General features: G+C 37.1%; 1 protein-coding gene across 1 annotated transcript; it reads right to left on the reverse strand.

Moving 5' to 3' along the window:
* Positions 1-9,846: 9,846 nt before the first annotated feature.
* Positions 9,847-13,075, reverse strand: LOC148041715 (uncharacterized). Its single transcript, XM_087681656.1, has one exon. It carries the CDS (start codon positions 12,301-12,303, stop codon positions 10,723-10,725), a length of 1,581 nt encoding a protein of 526 aa, XP_087537782.1. The 5' UTR covers positions 12,304-13,075; the 3' UTR covers positions 9,847-10,722.
* Positions 13,076-16,385: the final 3,310 nt, after the last annotated feature.

The following is a 16,385-nucleotide window of genomic DNA, read 5'->3' on the forward strand; positions in this document are numbered from 1 at the left end:
GTGGTCCTAGGATGAGGTGGGTCTAGCATGGAGTTGTTGCCCCACAAGCACTAGAGCTCTGTTTATGACCTTTGCATGGCTCGGTTCAGCACGTAGACTATACAAAAAATCTATAGAAATCCATCTAAGAGCAAAGTTCAAAATGGAGCAAGTGACAGGATTCACTGCATCACAAAATGATGCTACTATACTAGAGCTAGGATCTACCGCAGAAAGTGAGCTCTAGATTCAAGGTCATGTAAAAGCATATACATAGCGTGTGGAGCTAATCCATGTGGCGATGGTAGGAGTAGAAGCCATGATATAAAGAGAGAGGAGAAAGGAGAGCACAAGTATCGAGAAGTAGAGAATGAAAGTCAAAATGTGTTTGGAAATCTAACTTTTATCTACCAAGGGTTTGGAGATCTAACTTTTATGTATCAAGTGAAAATGAGTTTGGAGATCTAACTTTTATGTATTAAGGGTTTTAAATAAATTTTCTTATAAAAATTTTAATCTTAAATTTTCAAATTAAAATTCTAACTAAAGTTACTTTATTTCAATAATTTAAAGCCACCATCAAAATTACTCGAATAGACAAATGCTTCATTACGCTTCATTATATCCTCAAATATGTTTAGATTGCTGAGTATGTTCAAGTCTAACTAGAGAAAATATTGAAATTTAAAAAAAAAATCTAAAAGACCTTCAAAATCCCTTTAGATCAAATTCTTAGGAGAGCCCTGATTTACTTGCTTTGTTTTATGTGTCCAACTTACTTTTCCTAGCAAAAATGTTAATGAGCTCTTTGACGAAACTTTACCAGAAGTTTGACTCCTTGAGATGGCAGATGTATCACATCAAGTGATCACATATATTTTAATAGAAATCATTCACAAATAAGAAATCTAAAACTTGTTGTGAGATGTATAGGCAAATGCCTTATTAGCACATGAACTCAAGCAATTACTGTTGTCACTCAATAGACTAGTGTAGATTTGTTAAATAGTGAACTAAAACAAAAGCATTGACTTCATTTATAATAACAGCTAGAAATTTAAATGCTTCTAATACTTATTTTCATTCCTTCCAACAATAGAGCAAGTGCTCAAAGAAATGAGTAGAAGAGATGACTTGCAATATATCATTATGCAAAAACGTTATTCCAAAGGTGACAGAACTCCAGCCTGCAATTTAATTGTGATCTTAACCAGTGTGATTGACTAATTATAATATATATACTCACATGCTTGGATCACACTAAACCAAAATTATCAAAATTAAAAGTACACAGAAGTTTTAAAATATTTTGTGTTCGCTCTTTATAAGAATTTTTACAAGGATTCCACTATCTCAAGGATATGTGGAGGAGCACATTACTTATGTACATGTCAAGGATTGTTCACTACAAATCCTAACTTTTATATTATCTAACATGAAATAGAATTTGCACAAGGGCTCATTGGACATTTACTGGATTCCTTGTCTCAAAAAAGAAATGGGCCAATGACTCTCTATGCTAAGGATTATGACCATTCCACAAGATAACCACATCTATGAGAGTTGTATGTGTCTCATCTTAGGTATCTTGATCCAAGTTGATCTACTCCCCTCACAAAATTCATCATCTTCTATATCAAAAATGAATGCATAGAGTTTGTCTAGTGATGAAATACCTATAATTAAAACAAAAAACAAAGTAAAAGTGACTAACACAACAATTCACCTAAGCAATATCTATATCAATTAAATCAAGGCATATAAATCAGTAAAAAAGATTTATCTAAATGCAAAATCTGATTGGTTGATCCTACACTCGATCTTCTCATCAAAATGTGTTCTTTTGACTTGCCATGACTCGTCCAAACCTAACTCATCCATTCCTCAGATGGACACTTACATTGATTAGTAATCTTTGTTTCCTTCAAAACCTCACATGAACCAAACAAATGTGCAAACAATGAAAATGGAATAAACCAACTAAGATGCACATCTTTGGAGCTTGTGGTAGGTTTCATAGCACTATTGATATCGAATTTTATATTGGACTTACATGCTCCTAACAACTCCAAGCTATCAATCAACCATTCACAACTAGATAATGGGAGCAAAATGGAACATGTTGTAATATCTAACTTTCTATTACATACAATGAATTATAAAAATATATATTTTGAGTTGCAAGTTGACTTGCAAAGTTATTATCATAGATCAAAGAACATATGTCTTCATGCCAAACATGCATCTTGTTGTTCAAACATTCCACATTCTGTGTTCGTGCAAAGTCAATGGATAGGAGCCATCATAATAAAACAAACTTGAATTAGAACACTACAAAGATTATAAAAATTAACTCTAATGCAAAAGAACAAACAATGATACAATTTAGAAACTTATTGTTTTGTTTATATTTTGCAATGTAGTTATCGTCATGTACACAAATTTGTTTGTGCATATAAACATGTAGGATCAACACTTTTGTTACTATACCTGTCCCATTAAACATATTTCTGAACTCTAAAATTCTACATTTTCAATGTTTTCTAGGGTCTGCAACATTCTTATGCGACCTTGAATCTCCTCGAGCACTTGGATGCATCAAAATCCAATCCAACTTATAGTATTTATCACAAACCTAATTACCACTACTATCTTTCCTATTAAAGACCTCCATTATAAGTATGTTATTGATGTTTTTCTCCTAAAGACATTTATATTAACCAAATACAAAAGTTACCTATCAACAAGCTTTTATGTGCTTTTATTATTACATGTAAGTGAATTTGTCCATATATAGAATCATTAGTATAACAATATTTTCATGCACAAGCATCCCTTTGTCATTTCACATCTACAATTCTAATATTATGCAATGCTATGAGACTGCAGCATTGATGTTATCTCATGATATTCCATGGTTTTAAAATCTAAATAAAATTATCTTAATAAGATCAAAAACTAATAAATTATTTTCTTATTCATAGCATTTTAATTGTGGATTTCTAAATACAAGAATGTATTAACGTTGCAAACTTAATCTATACTAGATCTTTCTTTCCATTGATCCTAGCTATGTTAACAATAATAATTCATAAAAAATACTTACAATTGAAACAAAATTTTACATTTAATCATTGTAGAGAGCAACATACTTAAGAAACTTTATAGCCCTCAACCCTAAGGCTATTAGAAAAGAAGTCAATTTCTAGACAATAGGTGTATCTCGTTGAGATAGAGGCCTAGGATACAATAGCAAAAGGTATTTTAACTCAAATTATGCATAATTTGTAAATTTTTTCTCCAAATGAATTGAAATTAAACCATGGATCAGTTTTTTAACAAGGATATTATACCTGTAATTCTTTTCACAAAGAAGCCCAAAGATATTGAATAAGAAGCCGAGTTATTACAAGATTATTATTTTTTCATTATGAGATTCATGGAGTATAAAAAAGAAATCTCAAGTCAAAGCATGCATATAACTTATATAGGCTTTATCCAAATGAGTTGAAATTTAACCATGGAGCAATAGAAAGAATGACAATATACTTGTGGCTCTCTTTGCAGAGAAGCCCAAAGATGTTAAAGAAGTTGAGCTTTTAGAAAATCATTGTTATTCACTGTGGGAGATTCTTGGAGTACAAAAAAAAAAAGGAAAGCTCAGTATGCATATAACTTGCATAGATTTTGTTCAAAAGGGATAAAAATTAATGATAGAGCAACAAAAAAACAAGACAACATACCTGTAACTTTGTTTACAGAGAAACCCAAAGATGTTGAAGAAGAAGTTGAGTGTTGAAAAGATCACTGTTCTTGACTGTAAGAGACTCCTAGAGTATCAAAACAAAAGAAAGTTCATGTCAGAGCGTGCACATAACTTACATGGGTTTTTTCCAAACAAGATAAAACTTTACCATAGAATATCCATGGAAGAGAACAATATACCTATAAATTTTTGTTAAAAAATTCTCATGGCTTTTGTAGAATAAGCTTTGCTCTCATTAAACATGCGAAACTCACTCTATGTTTGTGTACAGGCAATGAAATTTCACAAGGTTATAAATATGGCAAGCAACAATGAGGCTATAAAATTTCGTCAAGAAAGAAGAAGCAGGGAAAGAGAAATTATAAATTTGAGTTCCACCTAAGAAAGAGGGGAAAACTAAAAAGGGGAGGTATGAAAAGTCAAACATTAAAAAATAAGAAAATGAAATTTTGAGTCACAAACTTTCAGGAAGTGATAGTCTTGTATTCCCCACATTTCCCCTTATTTTATTGTTGAGGGAAGATTTGAGCAAAGATATGGCTAAAAGATTCATGTTACATGAATCTCAAATCTCAGCTCTCTCATTGGTTAGGCCTATTTTTGTTTATTTACTCCTTAAGGGGCAAAAAAGATAATCCATATTTCTCCTAATGTTAGAGAAGAGTGTTAGATAGGTCTCTAAGAGGGGTCCCCCTTCCAAATGGAAAGGTTTTCTTTGGGGAATTATTTGTTGACGATAATGTAATTCTCTCAAAGGTTACAAGGGGTCCTTGAGCACTTTTATGGAAGCCTATGATTATTTTGCCTCTCCATCTAGTTTCATAGTTTGCTTTTAAATAATTAAAATTTTGCTAATCATGGGACAAAGCTATTGATTGGCTCATGTAGTGTGATTGCAAATTAATAGGGCCCGTGTCATGCCCAAATACATAAGCTACTTGCTTGGTATTAGCATAGCCCTAAAGCAAATATTTTAATGGCTTAATGCAAAAGTGCAAGCAAGATTCAAAGATGGATAAATGTGCTCTACACCCTAGCAAGCAAAATTGTTGTCTAGAATTCCATCTCTTTACATACATTCATTTTGTAATAGATGCCACTCCCTTCTCCAATAGCATATGGGGTAGAACAAACATGGAGTGTAGAGCCTCTATGGAATTTTGGGGGTCTGCGAATCTATCATTCTATTTCTTGGCAATTGGTGAGTACATGGAAGATAGATAGTGGCTTGGGTTTGGAGGCTCTTAGAGACAAAGCTTGTAGACTTAATCAATCTTGGCTCAAAAGAATAGATTATTCTAAACCTTAATCTAATCTAATCCTTCTTAAACACTTCATCAAGACTACAATGTTACCTAGAATGTCATGGCAATATATGCCTTAGGAGGATATTTTTTCTTGAGGTCTTAAAGTGAGGATTTCTAGTATTGAGGCAACCAATGCAAATCAACAAGCATGGAAAGATTTACTTCATAACTAGAAGTGGAGTGATGTGCAAGATAGGAGAGGAGATCCCTCCTTGATCATGTCAATGTGGACCACTACTAAAGCATATGAGGGCACTGAATCCTAGCCAATAGTCTCAACCTTGTCTAGCCAAAGCCCTCTATCACAAAGGGATCAAGAGATGGATTGATCAGAAGGATGGGAGCACTCTTCAATTTAGGCATTTGGACTAGATCCTTTTAACATTTAATTTGAACCGAAGGGAGGTTGACTAATGAAGTCCTTTGATGGATAAAAAGAAAGCATCAGTGCCAACTCCTCTCTGTGAGAAATTATAAATATCTAGTTGGTCCTTTGAATTCTATCATCCACTATACAAACATCAAAAGGATTTGACTATGAAAGAGTGTGTATATTTTTAAAGGTCAAAGAAAATGGAAAACAAATGTATCTTCATGATAATTCGAAGTTGTGGAAGAACTAGGGGGACGGGGTAGTGTCACCCATAAATATATACACCTAACGCATGGTTTGAAAAAAAATGATACCCTTTTTTTACATACAAAAGATTATCATTTTATGGGGATGTTCACACTTTAAATAACAAAAATATGTGTTTTATTTGTGCTAACATTACAAATAAGTGGTTTTGGATCAAGGATGTGATAATAAGGGGAAAGCCCTGAATAGAGGTCAGAGGGCCCATATTACATGTCGAAAATCTAGCAATAGAAAGACTTTTGATAAAGGCCATGTACTTTACATAAAGTGAACTCCCTAAGGGAAGAACATAAGGCAACACCCTCAACTAGATTGAATTTGTTGGCTTGGAGCATAGTTGTTTGTAAAGTCCCTACTCAAGTCACTTGACAAAATTTACAATACTTTACCCCTTTGTGGTAACGCTAAGTAAGAGGTTCCTCATCTCTTTTGGGATTTGTAGAGAGTCTAGTGCCCTCTAGAAAAAAGCTTGTCACTAAGTTGGAGTAGCCTGTTTGAACTGCAAAGTCAATTTTAGACAATACATTTTAGGATATCAAGCTAAATTAGATGACGAATTGTGGATATTCTAGCAAATTTTGAGAGTGATAATTCTCAATGCAATTTGGCAATCTTGAAACAAAGTCGTCCCTAGGAGAGAAAGACTTAAATAAGACTTTAGTATAAGAATTCAAAGCTATTAAGAAGCAAGCTTTAGCTCTTTTTGGGAGCTCACTACAAATGGCATAGCATAAAAATAGAATGGAAAATACTAAATGTCTTGTATTTTGTAGCTTTTCCCTTGGTATGCCCGCCGATTGGTACTATACATTTATATATTTTTTTAATCTTAACATTATAAAATGCACAATAACGCATTATAAAGTGCACAATAATGCATACCCAAGCATTGCATAATGTGTTCATTTCATTTATCTAGGGTAAAGGGGCCACTAAAGTGTCATCTAACAATCCATTATAATGCTTTTTCTCGAGTGTGTTTTGAATAGTCAAACTACATATATCATATGGAGCTCCAAAAAAAAGAACTTTGGGACAATTTGATATTTTTATCAAGTAAATCTCACTATAAGTGAAAGGTTCTCAAAAGAGTGAGAATGAGAGGCCAATAGAGTGACACTCATGGAGGCATTATTTTGATATTTTTTGCAATGCAAAAATTAATATTGTGGATAATATCAACATCTATTGAAAGTGGGCAATGAGACAATATTACACTAGCTTTCTCATAATCATACATACTAGCTTAACAACCTCATTTTTTACAGCCATTCAACACCTTGACCATCTCAAAGACCTCCCTACTGCAAGATGATAAAACTCCCTTGGCAAACTCAACTCTCCCATGGACAACTTCATTTCTAAACTTCCATATCATCTACACTGTAAGGGCTCTCAAAATAGACTAAACTCTCTATGAGACCTCGATCATATTGCCTCTATCACCTAGCAACATCTATTTCCAATAAACATCACTATGAAGGTTACTCTTGATTTTATTCCACAAAGCCCATGCTTCTATTATGCAGTTCCAAAATAGGTGCTTCACATCCTCCTCCTCCATCCCACATACGGGGCAAAGGGGGGACACATTCCTAAATTTACAAATGAGATCTTTTGTGGCCAATTTCTAGGCAACCACCCTTCGTAATACGACATTCTACCTATAAGATAAGGTGGCATACAAAGCCTTCTTGAGCCTTTTTTTTCATGTGAGCATCGGATCCTCTTTCTTCCAGCTTCTCTAGCAGCAAGGTACCATCAAGCATTAGGTTCCGTAAAATCATTCCTCCTTTTCATGGCATTGGCTGGTTTCCCTATGGTGTTCATCCAATACTTCACTGAATTCATGAATTCGAGGGTTTTGGAAGTAGGCTATTCATCCTTCATCCTTGAGAGGACCAATTGTAACCAATCATGTTCCTCATTCATTAGCCCAAGGCAATTAATGATTCAATCAACATACCAAATTTTCCCTCCAATGAAATCCCATATGTCTATCCAATACCTTAGACCTTTGGAGAATAGGCTATGAGAAAGGATTACATTTTCATCCACCAAGGTAAATTTCCTTTGGTACGCATCACCATTAAACCATGTACTGCAATAGAAAGAGGGGTTCTACCTCTTTGGGCAACTGCCCATTTCTGCTTGATAGTCACATCCTTCCATGTTTTGATCAACTTACTGAGCAACTTGTAACTCTTTAATAAGGGATGGCCCTCATCCTCTTAAGACAAGGAAAGGTTGAAGTATGGTTGCTTTCTCATGTAATGGTTCAAGTCCCAAGCTCCCTTCGCTTATGGGAGAGGTAACTTGTTCTAATGCAATAGCCACCATGAGTTGGACTACCCAAAGCTCCATAGACACCTCCTGAATACCATTTCCATCTTACTCCAATGGTGTATGCTTAATGAGAATAAAATTGCAACAATATGACAATAGACAATAGAATGCCCTTGAGAAGCACTAATCAACCAACTAAACCAAGAGATAATGTGATCCTTTTCTTGATTTCAAGTGGATGAGATTGAACCAATCAAAGCATTGCTTCATGGTGACTCCAACACATGTTGGTAATCCTAGGTACCTTATCACCTTCCCTTTGCCAACCTCATTGAAAACAAATGTACTAACCCAATCAAGGCAAGAGTTCAATTTTAGCCTTGCTTATCTTAGAACTTGATAAAGCTACAAACTCATCATAGACATGCAACAAACTTCTAATATACTCAAGCTCAACACAAACAAAATTGGAGTTAGCATGAATTGTATAACACAGTCCAATAGCTCACCACTTGCATTAATACTAATGCCTAATACATGAATTGTTACACAGTCTAATAGCTCACCACTTGCATTAATTATGATACCTTCTTCATCTTTAGATACCAATGAAGGACTTAGCCCCTCTTTGACTACTAGCAAAACACTCACTTTCACTTAATATAGCATTTCTAAAAAAGCAAGCCTACCACAAAGTTTCCTAACAACGCATCAACCACTAGTTTGATTTCTTAGAGACCAACAACATCTGCCTTGCATCTCCTAATCAACAAGGCCGCCTATAGCTATTTTCTTTGGAACACATCTCTCTCGTATTCCACATTAAGTATAGAAACTTTCCTTGAGGTTTTATCCATGAAATATGAGAAATCAAGTTGCAACAAAACCATCCAAAGGGGCAATTTCTTGATTGAGATCGTGCCAAGCTTAGTTTTCTCCACTTTGATCAACTCAAATTCAAGCTAAAGGTTCTCCTTCCCAGTGCTTTTATTATCTCCTTTTGTCTATTAATTGCTAATAGAGTCTATTATCATTGCCAGATGCCTTTTCAAATCTTTCTTGCTTGCTAGAAACACCTACATTGTTCTTCGAAATAGAGACCACATTGAGCTCAATGGATTTCTCTACTACTTGCTTTTCTATGAGGCCCCTCTCTTCTTGTTGTACCATGTCCATAGCAAGGATGCTCTCAATGGGAAAAGACTCTATCAATCATTTGCTTTTGTGACCATGCCATGCACAAACTGGACTAATTGTTTGCACAAATAGTAAACACCAAGGACATTGGAAAACTTAACGTCGCAAAAGAGGGTCAAACCATATTCATCTTGTATCTCCATTAATTCCAAGGGCTCCCTTCTGTCCCATAGAATGCATGCCCTCCTCTCACCCTTGACATTCAAGGGCAAGGGAAACACAAAGAGCTTTGCCCACTATTGATGCAATGGCTCAAAGCACTCTGATAGAAGCATATCCTCTAGAGAGGACATAGCCATCCAAGAAAGGCTGCAAACCAAATAGCATCTAAATCCACCTGAACATGATAGGATCCAATTTCTCTCAGCTTGAGAGCCAACCACTACATAGAATCCCTCATTGACAAAACAGTAGTAAGACAAATTGCAATGCGCTTGATAAGTGCCAATAATATTTGCAACTTTCAATTGACTGAGAGCTTCATCATTTTTGCACAATTGTCATTAATTTGGAACGAGATACATCTTCCGTTTCAAGGGCCTCACTTAATTGGCCCTTTACCCTAAGCAGCAAATTAAAATTCGACACAAGCAAACTAAAATGCAAAGCCAAAGAACAAAAAGACAAAAGACAGATTTATTGTTGTTACTAGGCTCGTGTGTGTTATTTATACGGTGGCATGAAGTTTAAGACGTAGCTATGGCCAATCATTAAGCAAAAGTGTTCTTTTTTTCATCGCATGGGCATGTTAAGTGTTACATACCAAAAGTAGTTGTACCTATCATGAAGCTAAGTGTTTTCTCTCTTTTATCATATTGACATGATAATTCCATGCTGCAACACTTGCCATGCCAGGCCCTAGGAAAAGAAAATATTTTCATGTCTCCTCCACGAGTACCACCAAGACCAGCCCCTTTTCGGAGTTCAGAATCAGCCACCAAACATATTTACAAGCTGACATAATTTTTCAGCCTCTTCATTAAAAGCATTACAGTGCTTGCTCTTAAATTGCTAGGAAGCAGATGTGTGCAAAAGTACAATGGCAGGCGGTTGCAGCGATAATACTGCATCACAAGGCATTAGATTGGAATCACTGTAGAAGGGCCATCTCATGAAAGAGAGTTCACAAAAGACTGCGGCTCATTGACGGCGAAATTGCTGAATTCAAGGAAACAACTGGGATTGGTTGATCAAACATTTAGGGTCAGCTTATTCTAGGAAAAACTTGCACATTATCAAGGTTGAAAGATTTTTGTCAGTTCCCAGAGCTTTCTTGTGAACCCTGATTCAAACAGGTCAATCTGCTTGAGACTGTATACATTTCGTGCTCTGGTACAGAGTAGGTAATAAGTTGCACTTGCTGTACAGGTCTTCTAGTATTGAGCTAAATTGGTAGCTACCCCTTTTCATATTGAATTAAAGCTGCAGCGACAACAATGCAAAGTACAATAGAGGAAAACTCTCCCCCCTTCTTATCTGCACATCAGTAAAGCAATCACAGCAGCACCAGCAGTTTAGAACATACTTAAAGAGTGTACTGGATGTGTTTAAGAGTAGCATGAAGTGCACATAATAAGGCCATTCTCATTGCACTCTGGACAGCAGTTCAATGTATCATCCTGATTAAATGTTTTGCGGCTCCCACTGCATCTAGTGCAAGGTATAAATCGCATATCTCCACAAAGCTCGCAGACCTGTCTCCACTCTGTAGGCAGTCCATCAACTAGTCTCCCAAGTATACCCTCCTCGTGGAGCTGTTTCACTTCTTCAGCTCCACCAATGTATCTACCAAGAACAAACAGTCTTGGAACAGACAATGGCATACCAAATATATCACTCAGCTCCTGCCTGAACTTCAAGTGCATCCAGACATCTCTCTCATCAACATGCACTCTAAAACCTTTCAAAATCAATCTTAGAGTGCAGCAATCTTCAAACGTTTTTCTGATTCCTCGCAAGCTTGTAAAGTAAATAACTATCTTGTCTTCACAGCCAGGTGGGCATCTCTTTTCAAATTGTTCAAGGTAGTCCTGCCTGCTCCAATCCTTCACACCATGACCAGAATAAAACCTGGTAAAGGAGAAGCTCTTTCGGTAGCAACTGTTTGGCCCTGCCAGGTTTCCTTCTCTATTGGGTAGAGCTTTTACAATCTTAAAACCTTCCACACTACTGATATCCTCGTTAGGTTCCTTAGAACTATCAGCATCAGAACTTGTTTCAGAGCATGTTGACACATTCCCTGAGGAGCCCAATTCAGAACTCTGCCAACTATCACAAGAAACCTCAACAGCTTTTTCGATAGAAGCCAAAATGACAGGGTCAAAAAGACAACTTTCAGCTCGGGTAAATGTGCTTATGCTTGACCAATCTAGTTCTGAGTTCTTGTTACTAACCAATGGACTCCCCCCAGTACGCAGCTCTACTGGAAAGCCAGGATCTGAATCCTCCTTGAATTTGAAGCTCAAACTTCCCTGAGAAGACAGTGACCTGAAGTTTGTGCCCCTGGCAGGAGATGCAATGCTTTGGGAGGGAGTAAGGGCTGGGCCCAGGAGCAAACTTAACCCGGAACTTCTATCCAAATCCTTAGACGAGGGAGAGGGGCTCTGAACCTGAGAGACAGACCTGGATAGCAATCGCCTACCTGTGGGTGTGCACCCCTGGCCTGGCATTTCTGCAGTATAAACATCTTCATGGCGGCTTTTCTGTGACACAGGTGACCAGCATCCAATATCTACCACCTCATGCAAAGGCTGGAAAGAGACCGATCGGTTCAGCTGCCTGTGGGCTCTTCTCTCAATCAGTGTCTCTCTAGGCTTTGTCTTTGAATCCAACCTGTTCTCAAGGCTCTCCGACAAATGATGCATATCAAGTTGCCCTTCGTCAAGTTGATCTTCATCAATTTCTTCCTCCTGCACTGGCTTGAGCTTTGATGACATCCGAAGTATGGTACTGGCATCGTTTCCTCCATCTCTTGACAAGGGCATGCTCAACAATCTGGATTTCCATCCACTTTTATTTAGACTCTCTCCAGCGACCCTGTTAGCTTTAGCTGGAGAAGAAAGACTACGTGAAAGGAGTCCATTTGTGCCATCCTCCTTAAGAGACTGCTTAGATGTTGTTGCCCCCATCTCTCTCTCTCTCTCTCTCTCTCTCTCTCTCTCTCTCTCTCTCTCTCTCTCTCTCTCTCTCTGCGCCTCTAGCTGTACCTGTCTGAGTCGTCCCTGCTACCTCGGCCTTACACTCTACCAATACACTCGCGCGTGCGACTGATATCAATGGCGCGTGGAACTGCGTTGAAGGCGGCCTCAAAGTTCTTTCATGCACCTAATAGATGTTAATTTTTTGAAACAGACTTCCTGGGAAGGCCTCAGTTTGTTACCTGTCCCTTCAGTAGAGAAGCGTCAGATGCTTCTCTACTCTCTGCCTCAGCCTGCAAAACCCTAATCCTCACTCCTCTGGTGGCTTATCTTCAACCGAGGCCCCCACGCCACAACGTTACACTTGGCAAGAGATCAAAGGAGGCACAGCGATCCACTCTGGATATGCCGCGATAACTGGACGGCAGACGCAGTGGTGTAAAAGAAAAAGGCCTGTTGTTTCTGCAGTAACCTGTGTTGGCTATGGCGGCAAAAGATGCGGTTACGGTAGCGACCTGTTTTGGCTATGTCGGCAAACGCTGAAGCTCGAGGAGACTCGTCCGTTTGGCTGTGGCAGACCTTCAGGGGGACGGCAGACCTTCACCAGAGGGACGAGGCAGGGAACCTGAGGGGCTGGCGATGGCCGTGGGATTAGAGACATGGACGCGGTTTCCTTTCTTGGACTAGGGATATTGTATGAATGTGTGCCATGTGACCACCGGACAGCAGCCGCCGAGACAGACGTCAAGTTTGCCGCTTATCCTGACGGCCGATATAACAGGGTCGTCATCCTCACGTTAAAACAGACTTCAAAGGACTCGGAACCTAAAATTTGAATGGCACCAGACCGTTTGTCTACACGACTCTGCTACTATCATCTGTGAACAAAAGAAGCAACGACTAAGCATATTGGTAGCATATTCCAAGCTTTTCACAAACTCGTCCATTGCTCACATACCATCGGTGTTCGTGAAAAACTTTTTCGGTGTAACAGATACAAATACCTTAAACACGAAATTTTGGAGTAATTTCCTAGTCAAATTACATGTATATTTGCTATTTTTTTAATTAAATATTTTCCCAAGTTAAAATGTTTTACCTTTTATTTTAAGTATAGAAGGTTGTTTTAAATATTTTGCAATTCATTTTACATTAAACCTCATTCTTTTTTTGGATTAAGGTCCCAACCTTTTTGGTATATTGTAAGATATGGGTCTTTCAAGCTACTCTCATGTGAACAAAAGAGGTTTCCTAGAGACTAAAAACCACTCCAAAAAACATGTTTCACATGAGAATACCACCTATAGTTCATGTTTTGTGTTTGAAAGAGAATGTCCACCTCTGTACCTAAAATTCATATTTGTCAAAGGTAGCGTACCTTACAAGTAAGAAGTGTCAAACTTACTGCTACATTATTTTCGTTATAAATTCGGAAAGTCACTAACCTCCATAGGGCTTCCCTCCCCTTCCCCCTTTTTCAATCAAAACCCCCTTCCCTCCCCTCTTTCTCATGTGTAATCTCTCATTTTCTCTTCCCCCTTCTTTCTTTCATTAAAAGTCTCCCCCCCCCCCCCCCCAAACCTCCCTTTTTTTAATTAAAACCCCCTCCCCTCTCTCTCACTTATAATCTTTCTCTTTCTTTTCCCCCTCCCTTTTCTGATTAAATTCCTCCCCCCTCCCCCCATCTCTCTCATGTGTAAGGCCTAAACTCTCTCTCTCTCTCTCTCTGTGATTAAACTTTATAATTAAATATTTTTTAAAGTTTTTCTTATTTAAAATTTTTCAAACATAGTTTTTCACACACTTTGAGAGGGAGATAGAAGAAAAGAGAGAGAGAGAGGAAGAAGAAAGATAAAAAGAAGAAGACAGAGAGAGGAGGAGGGGAAAGAGGAAAGAGAATAGTCTTTTTTAAATTAAAATTTTTTCTTCTCCCCCTTCCCCTCTTCTCTCATGTGTAGGGCCTAGGTTTTCTCTCTCTCTCTCTCCCTCTCTCTCTCTTAGATTAAGCTCCTTAATTTAAATTGTTTTATTAAATATTTTTACAAGTTTTTTTAATTTAAAGTTTTTTGGACATAGTTTTTCGCACACTTTGAGAGGGAGATAGAAGAGGAAGAAGAAGGAGAAGGATTTTAAAAAAGAAAAATAAAAATAAAAAGATAGAGAGAGGGGGAAAAGAGAAAAGAGAATAGTCTTTATTTAATTAAATATTTTTTTATATATTTTTGACTTAGAGAGAGAGATAGAGATGAAATATATAATTTGAAAGAGAAAGAAAATAGGAGAGAGAAAGGGAAAGAGAGAAAAGAGAAAAATAGAGAGAAGAAAAAATATATAGAGAGAAAAGAGAGCGAGAGAAAAAACTTGATAGAGAAAGAGAGAGGAAAAGAAAAATAAGGAGAGAGAGAGAGAGAGAAATATATAAAGAGCAAAAAAGAAAGAAGAGGAGGGGGAGGGAGAGAGAGAGAGAGGGGAAACGAAGAGAAACAGAATTATAGAGAGAGAAAATATAAAATTTAAGAGAGATAGAGAGAGGAAAAGAGAGGAGAGAGGGGGAGAAGAAAAGAGGGGAGAGAGACAGAGGGAAGAAAATGAGAGAGAAAAGTAAAAGAAGAGAGAAAATTTGAACACACACAGAGAATTATAAAGAGAGAGGAAAGAAAATTCAAAAGAAAGAGAAAAGAAAAAAATTAAGGAGAGAATAAGAAAAAAAGGAAAAGAGAGGAGAGAGAACGAAAAGAGAGGAGACGGAGGAGAAAGAAGAAAAGCGGGGAGAGAGAGAGAGAGAGAGAGAGAGAGAGAGAGAAGAAGAATAAGAATAAGAATAAGAATAAGAAAGAGGAAAAGAGGAAGAGAGCTGGGAAAAAAGAGAAAACAGAAAAGTTTTTTTTAATTTAAATATTTTTTGAGAGAGAGAGGAAGGAGAAGAAGAGAGAGAGAGAGTGAGAGTGAGAGTGAGAATATATAAAATTTAAAAGAGAGAGGGAGAAAATAAAAAAAGGAAATTAGGAGAAAACAGAGTAGAAGAAAAGGGGGCGGAGAGAGAGAGAGAGAAAAAAAAAACAAAGAGAGAGGAGAAGAAGAGAGAGAATATAAACATAAAGAAGGAGAATTATACATAAGGAAAATATAAACTTTAAGAGAGACTGGGGGTAGAGAGAGAGAGAGAGAGAGAGAGAGAGAGAGAGACAGAGAGAGAACATGTAGCGAAAATTATAGAGAGAGGAAAGATAAAATTTAAAAATAGAGGAGAAAGAGAAGGAAAAGAGAGGAGAGAGAGAAAGAGAAAAGAAAATTTTTAAAAAGAGAATGAAGAGAGAAGAAAAAGAAAAAAAAGAAAAAAGAGGAGAGGAAGAGAGAAGGAAAAGAGAGGAGAGACGGGGAGAATAAAAGGAGAGACACAGAGAACCAGGAGAGGAGAAAAAATAAACTAAAATAGAAGGCACAGAGAGAGAAAGAGAGAGAGAGAGAGAGAATTAGACATAGGGAATTTGAGGGGAGGAGGGGAGAGAAAGAGAAACAGAGAGTAAATAAAAAAATTCGAAACAAAGAGGGAAAAGAGGAGAGAGAAAGATGAGAAATGGATTGTTGAGCGAAATTGTTGTGCGATAGCATGGCAACTTTGCATGCCACTTCGGGGTAGCGAAGTTGCCACGAAGCATGCGCGGAACGCTAGTGTCCCTTATGGAACTAGCGTAATTAAGTCTTTTTTGTAGACACAAGAAATGTTATATTTTAAAAATGAAAAAATGAGAACATACATCAAAATTAGGTGTTGCCATGTGATCATTGAAAAACTAATATCTATTAAACTAATTACTTTGAGACTATTTAATATGTATTAAACTTTCAATGGTCACATGGCAACATCTAATTTGGCATAAATATTATCATTTATTAAAATTTTGATATTGATGCAAATTTGCCCACCTTGGCAAACTACAACTTAGAGTGGCTCGCTCTCCTCACAAGCAACATTCCTTCAATGGTCTCATCAATTACTTGCATTTGGGCCCTTGTGTAATAGCTTAAGTTTATTAGAATAACTTTGCAAGGAAGAGACAGATTTGTATATC

This window comes from Lygodium microphyllum, chromosome 1, assembly GCF_053477565.2.
Source record: "Lygodium microphyllum isolate KBCC chromosome 1, Lygodium_microphyllum_v1.1.10, whole genome shotgun sequence".
Classification (NCBI taxonomy): Eukaryota; Viridiplantae; Streptophyta; class Polypodiopsida; order Schizaeales; family Lygodiaceae; genus Lygodium; species Lygodium microphyllum.

Excerpts from the sequence above, each read along its gene's own strand:
- LOC148041715 (XM_087681656.1), bottom strand. The coding sequence starts at position 12,303 with ATGGGGGCAACAACATCTAAGCAGTCTCTTAAGGAGGATGGCACAAAT.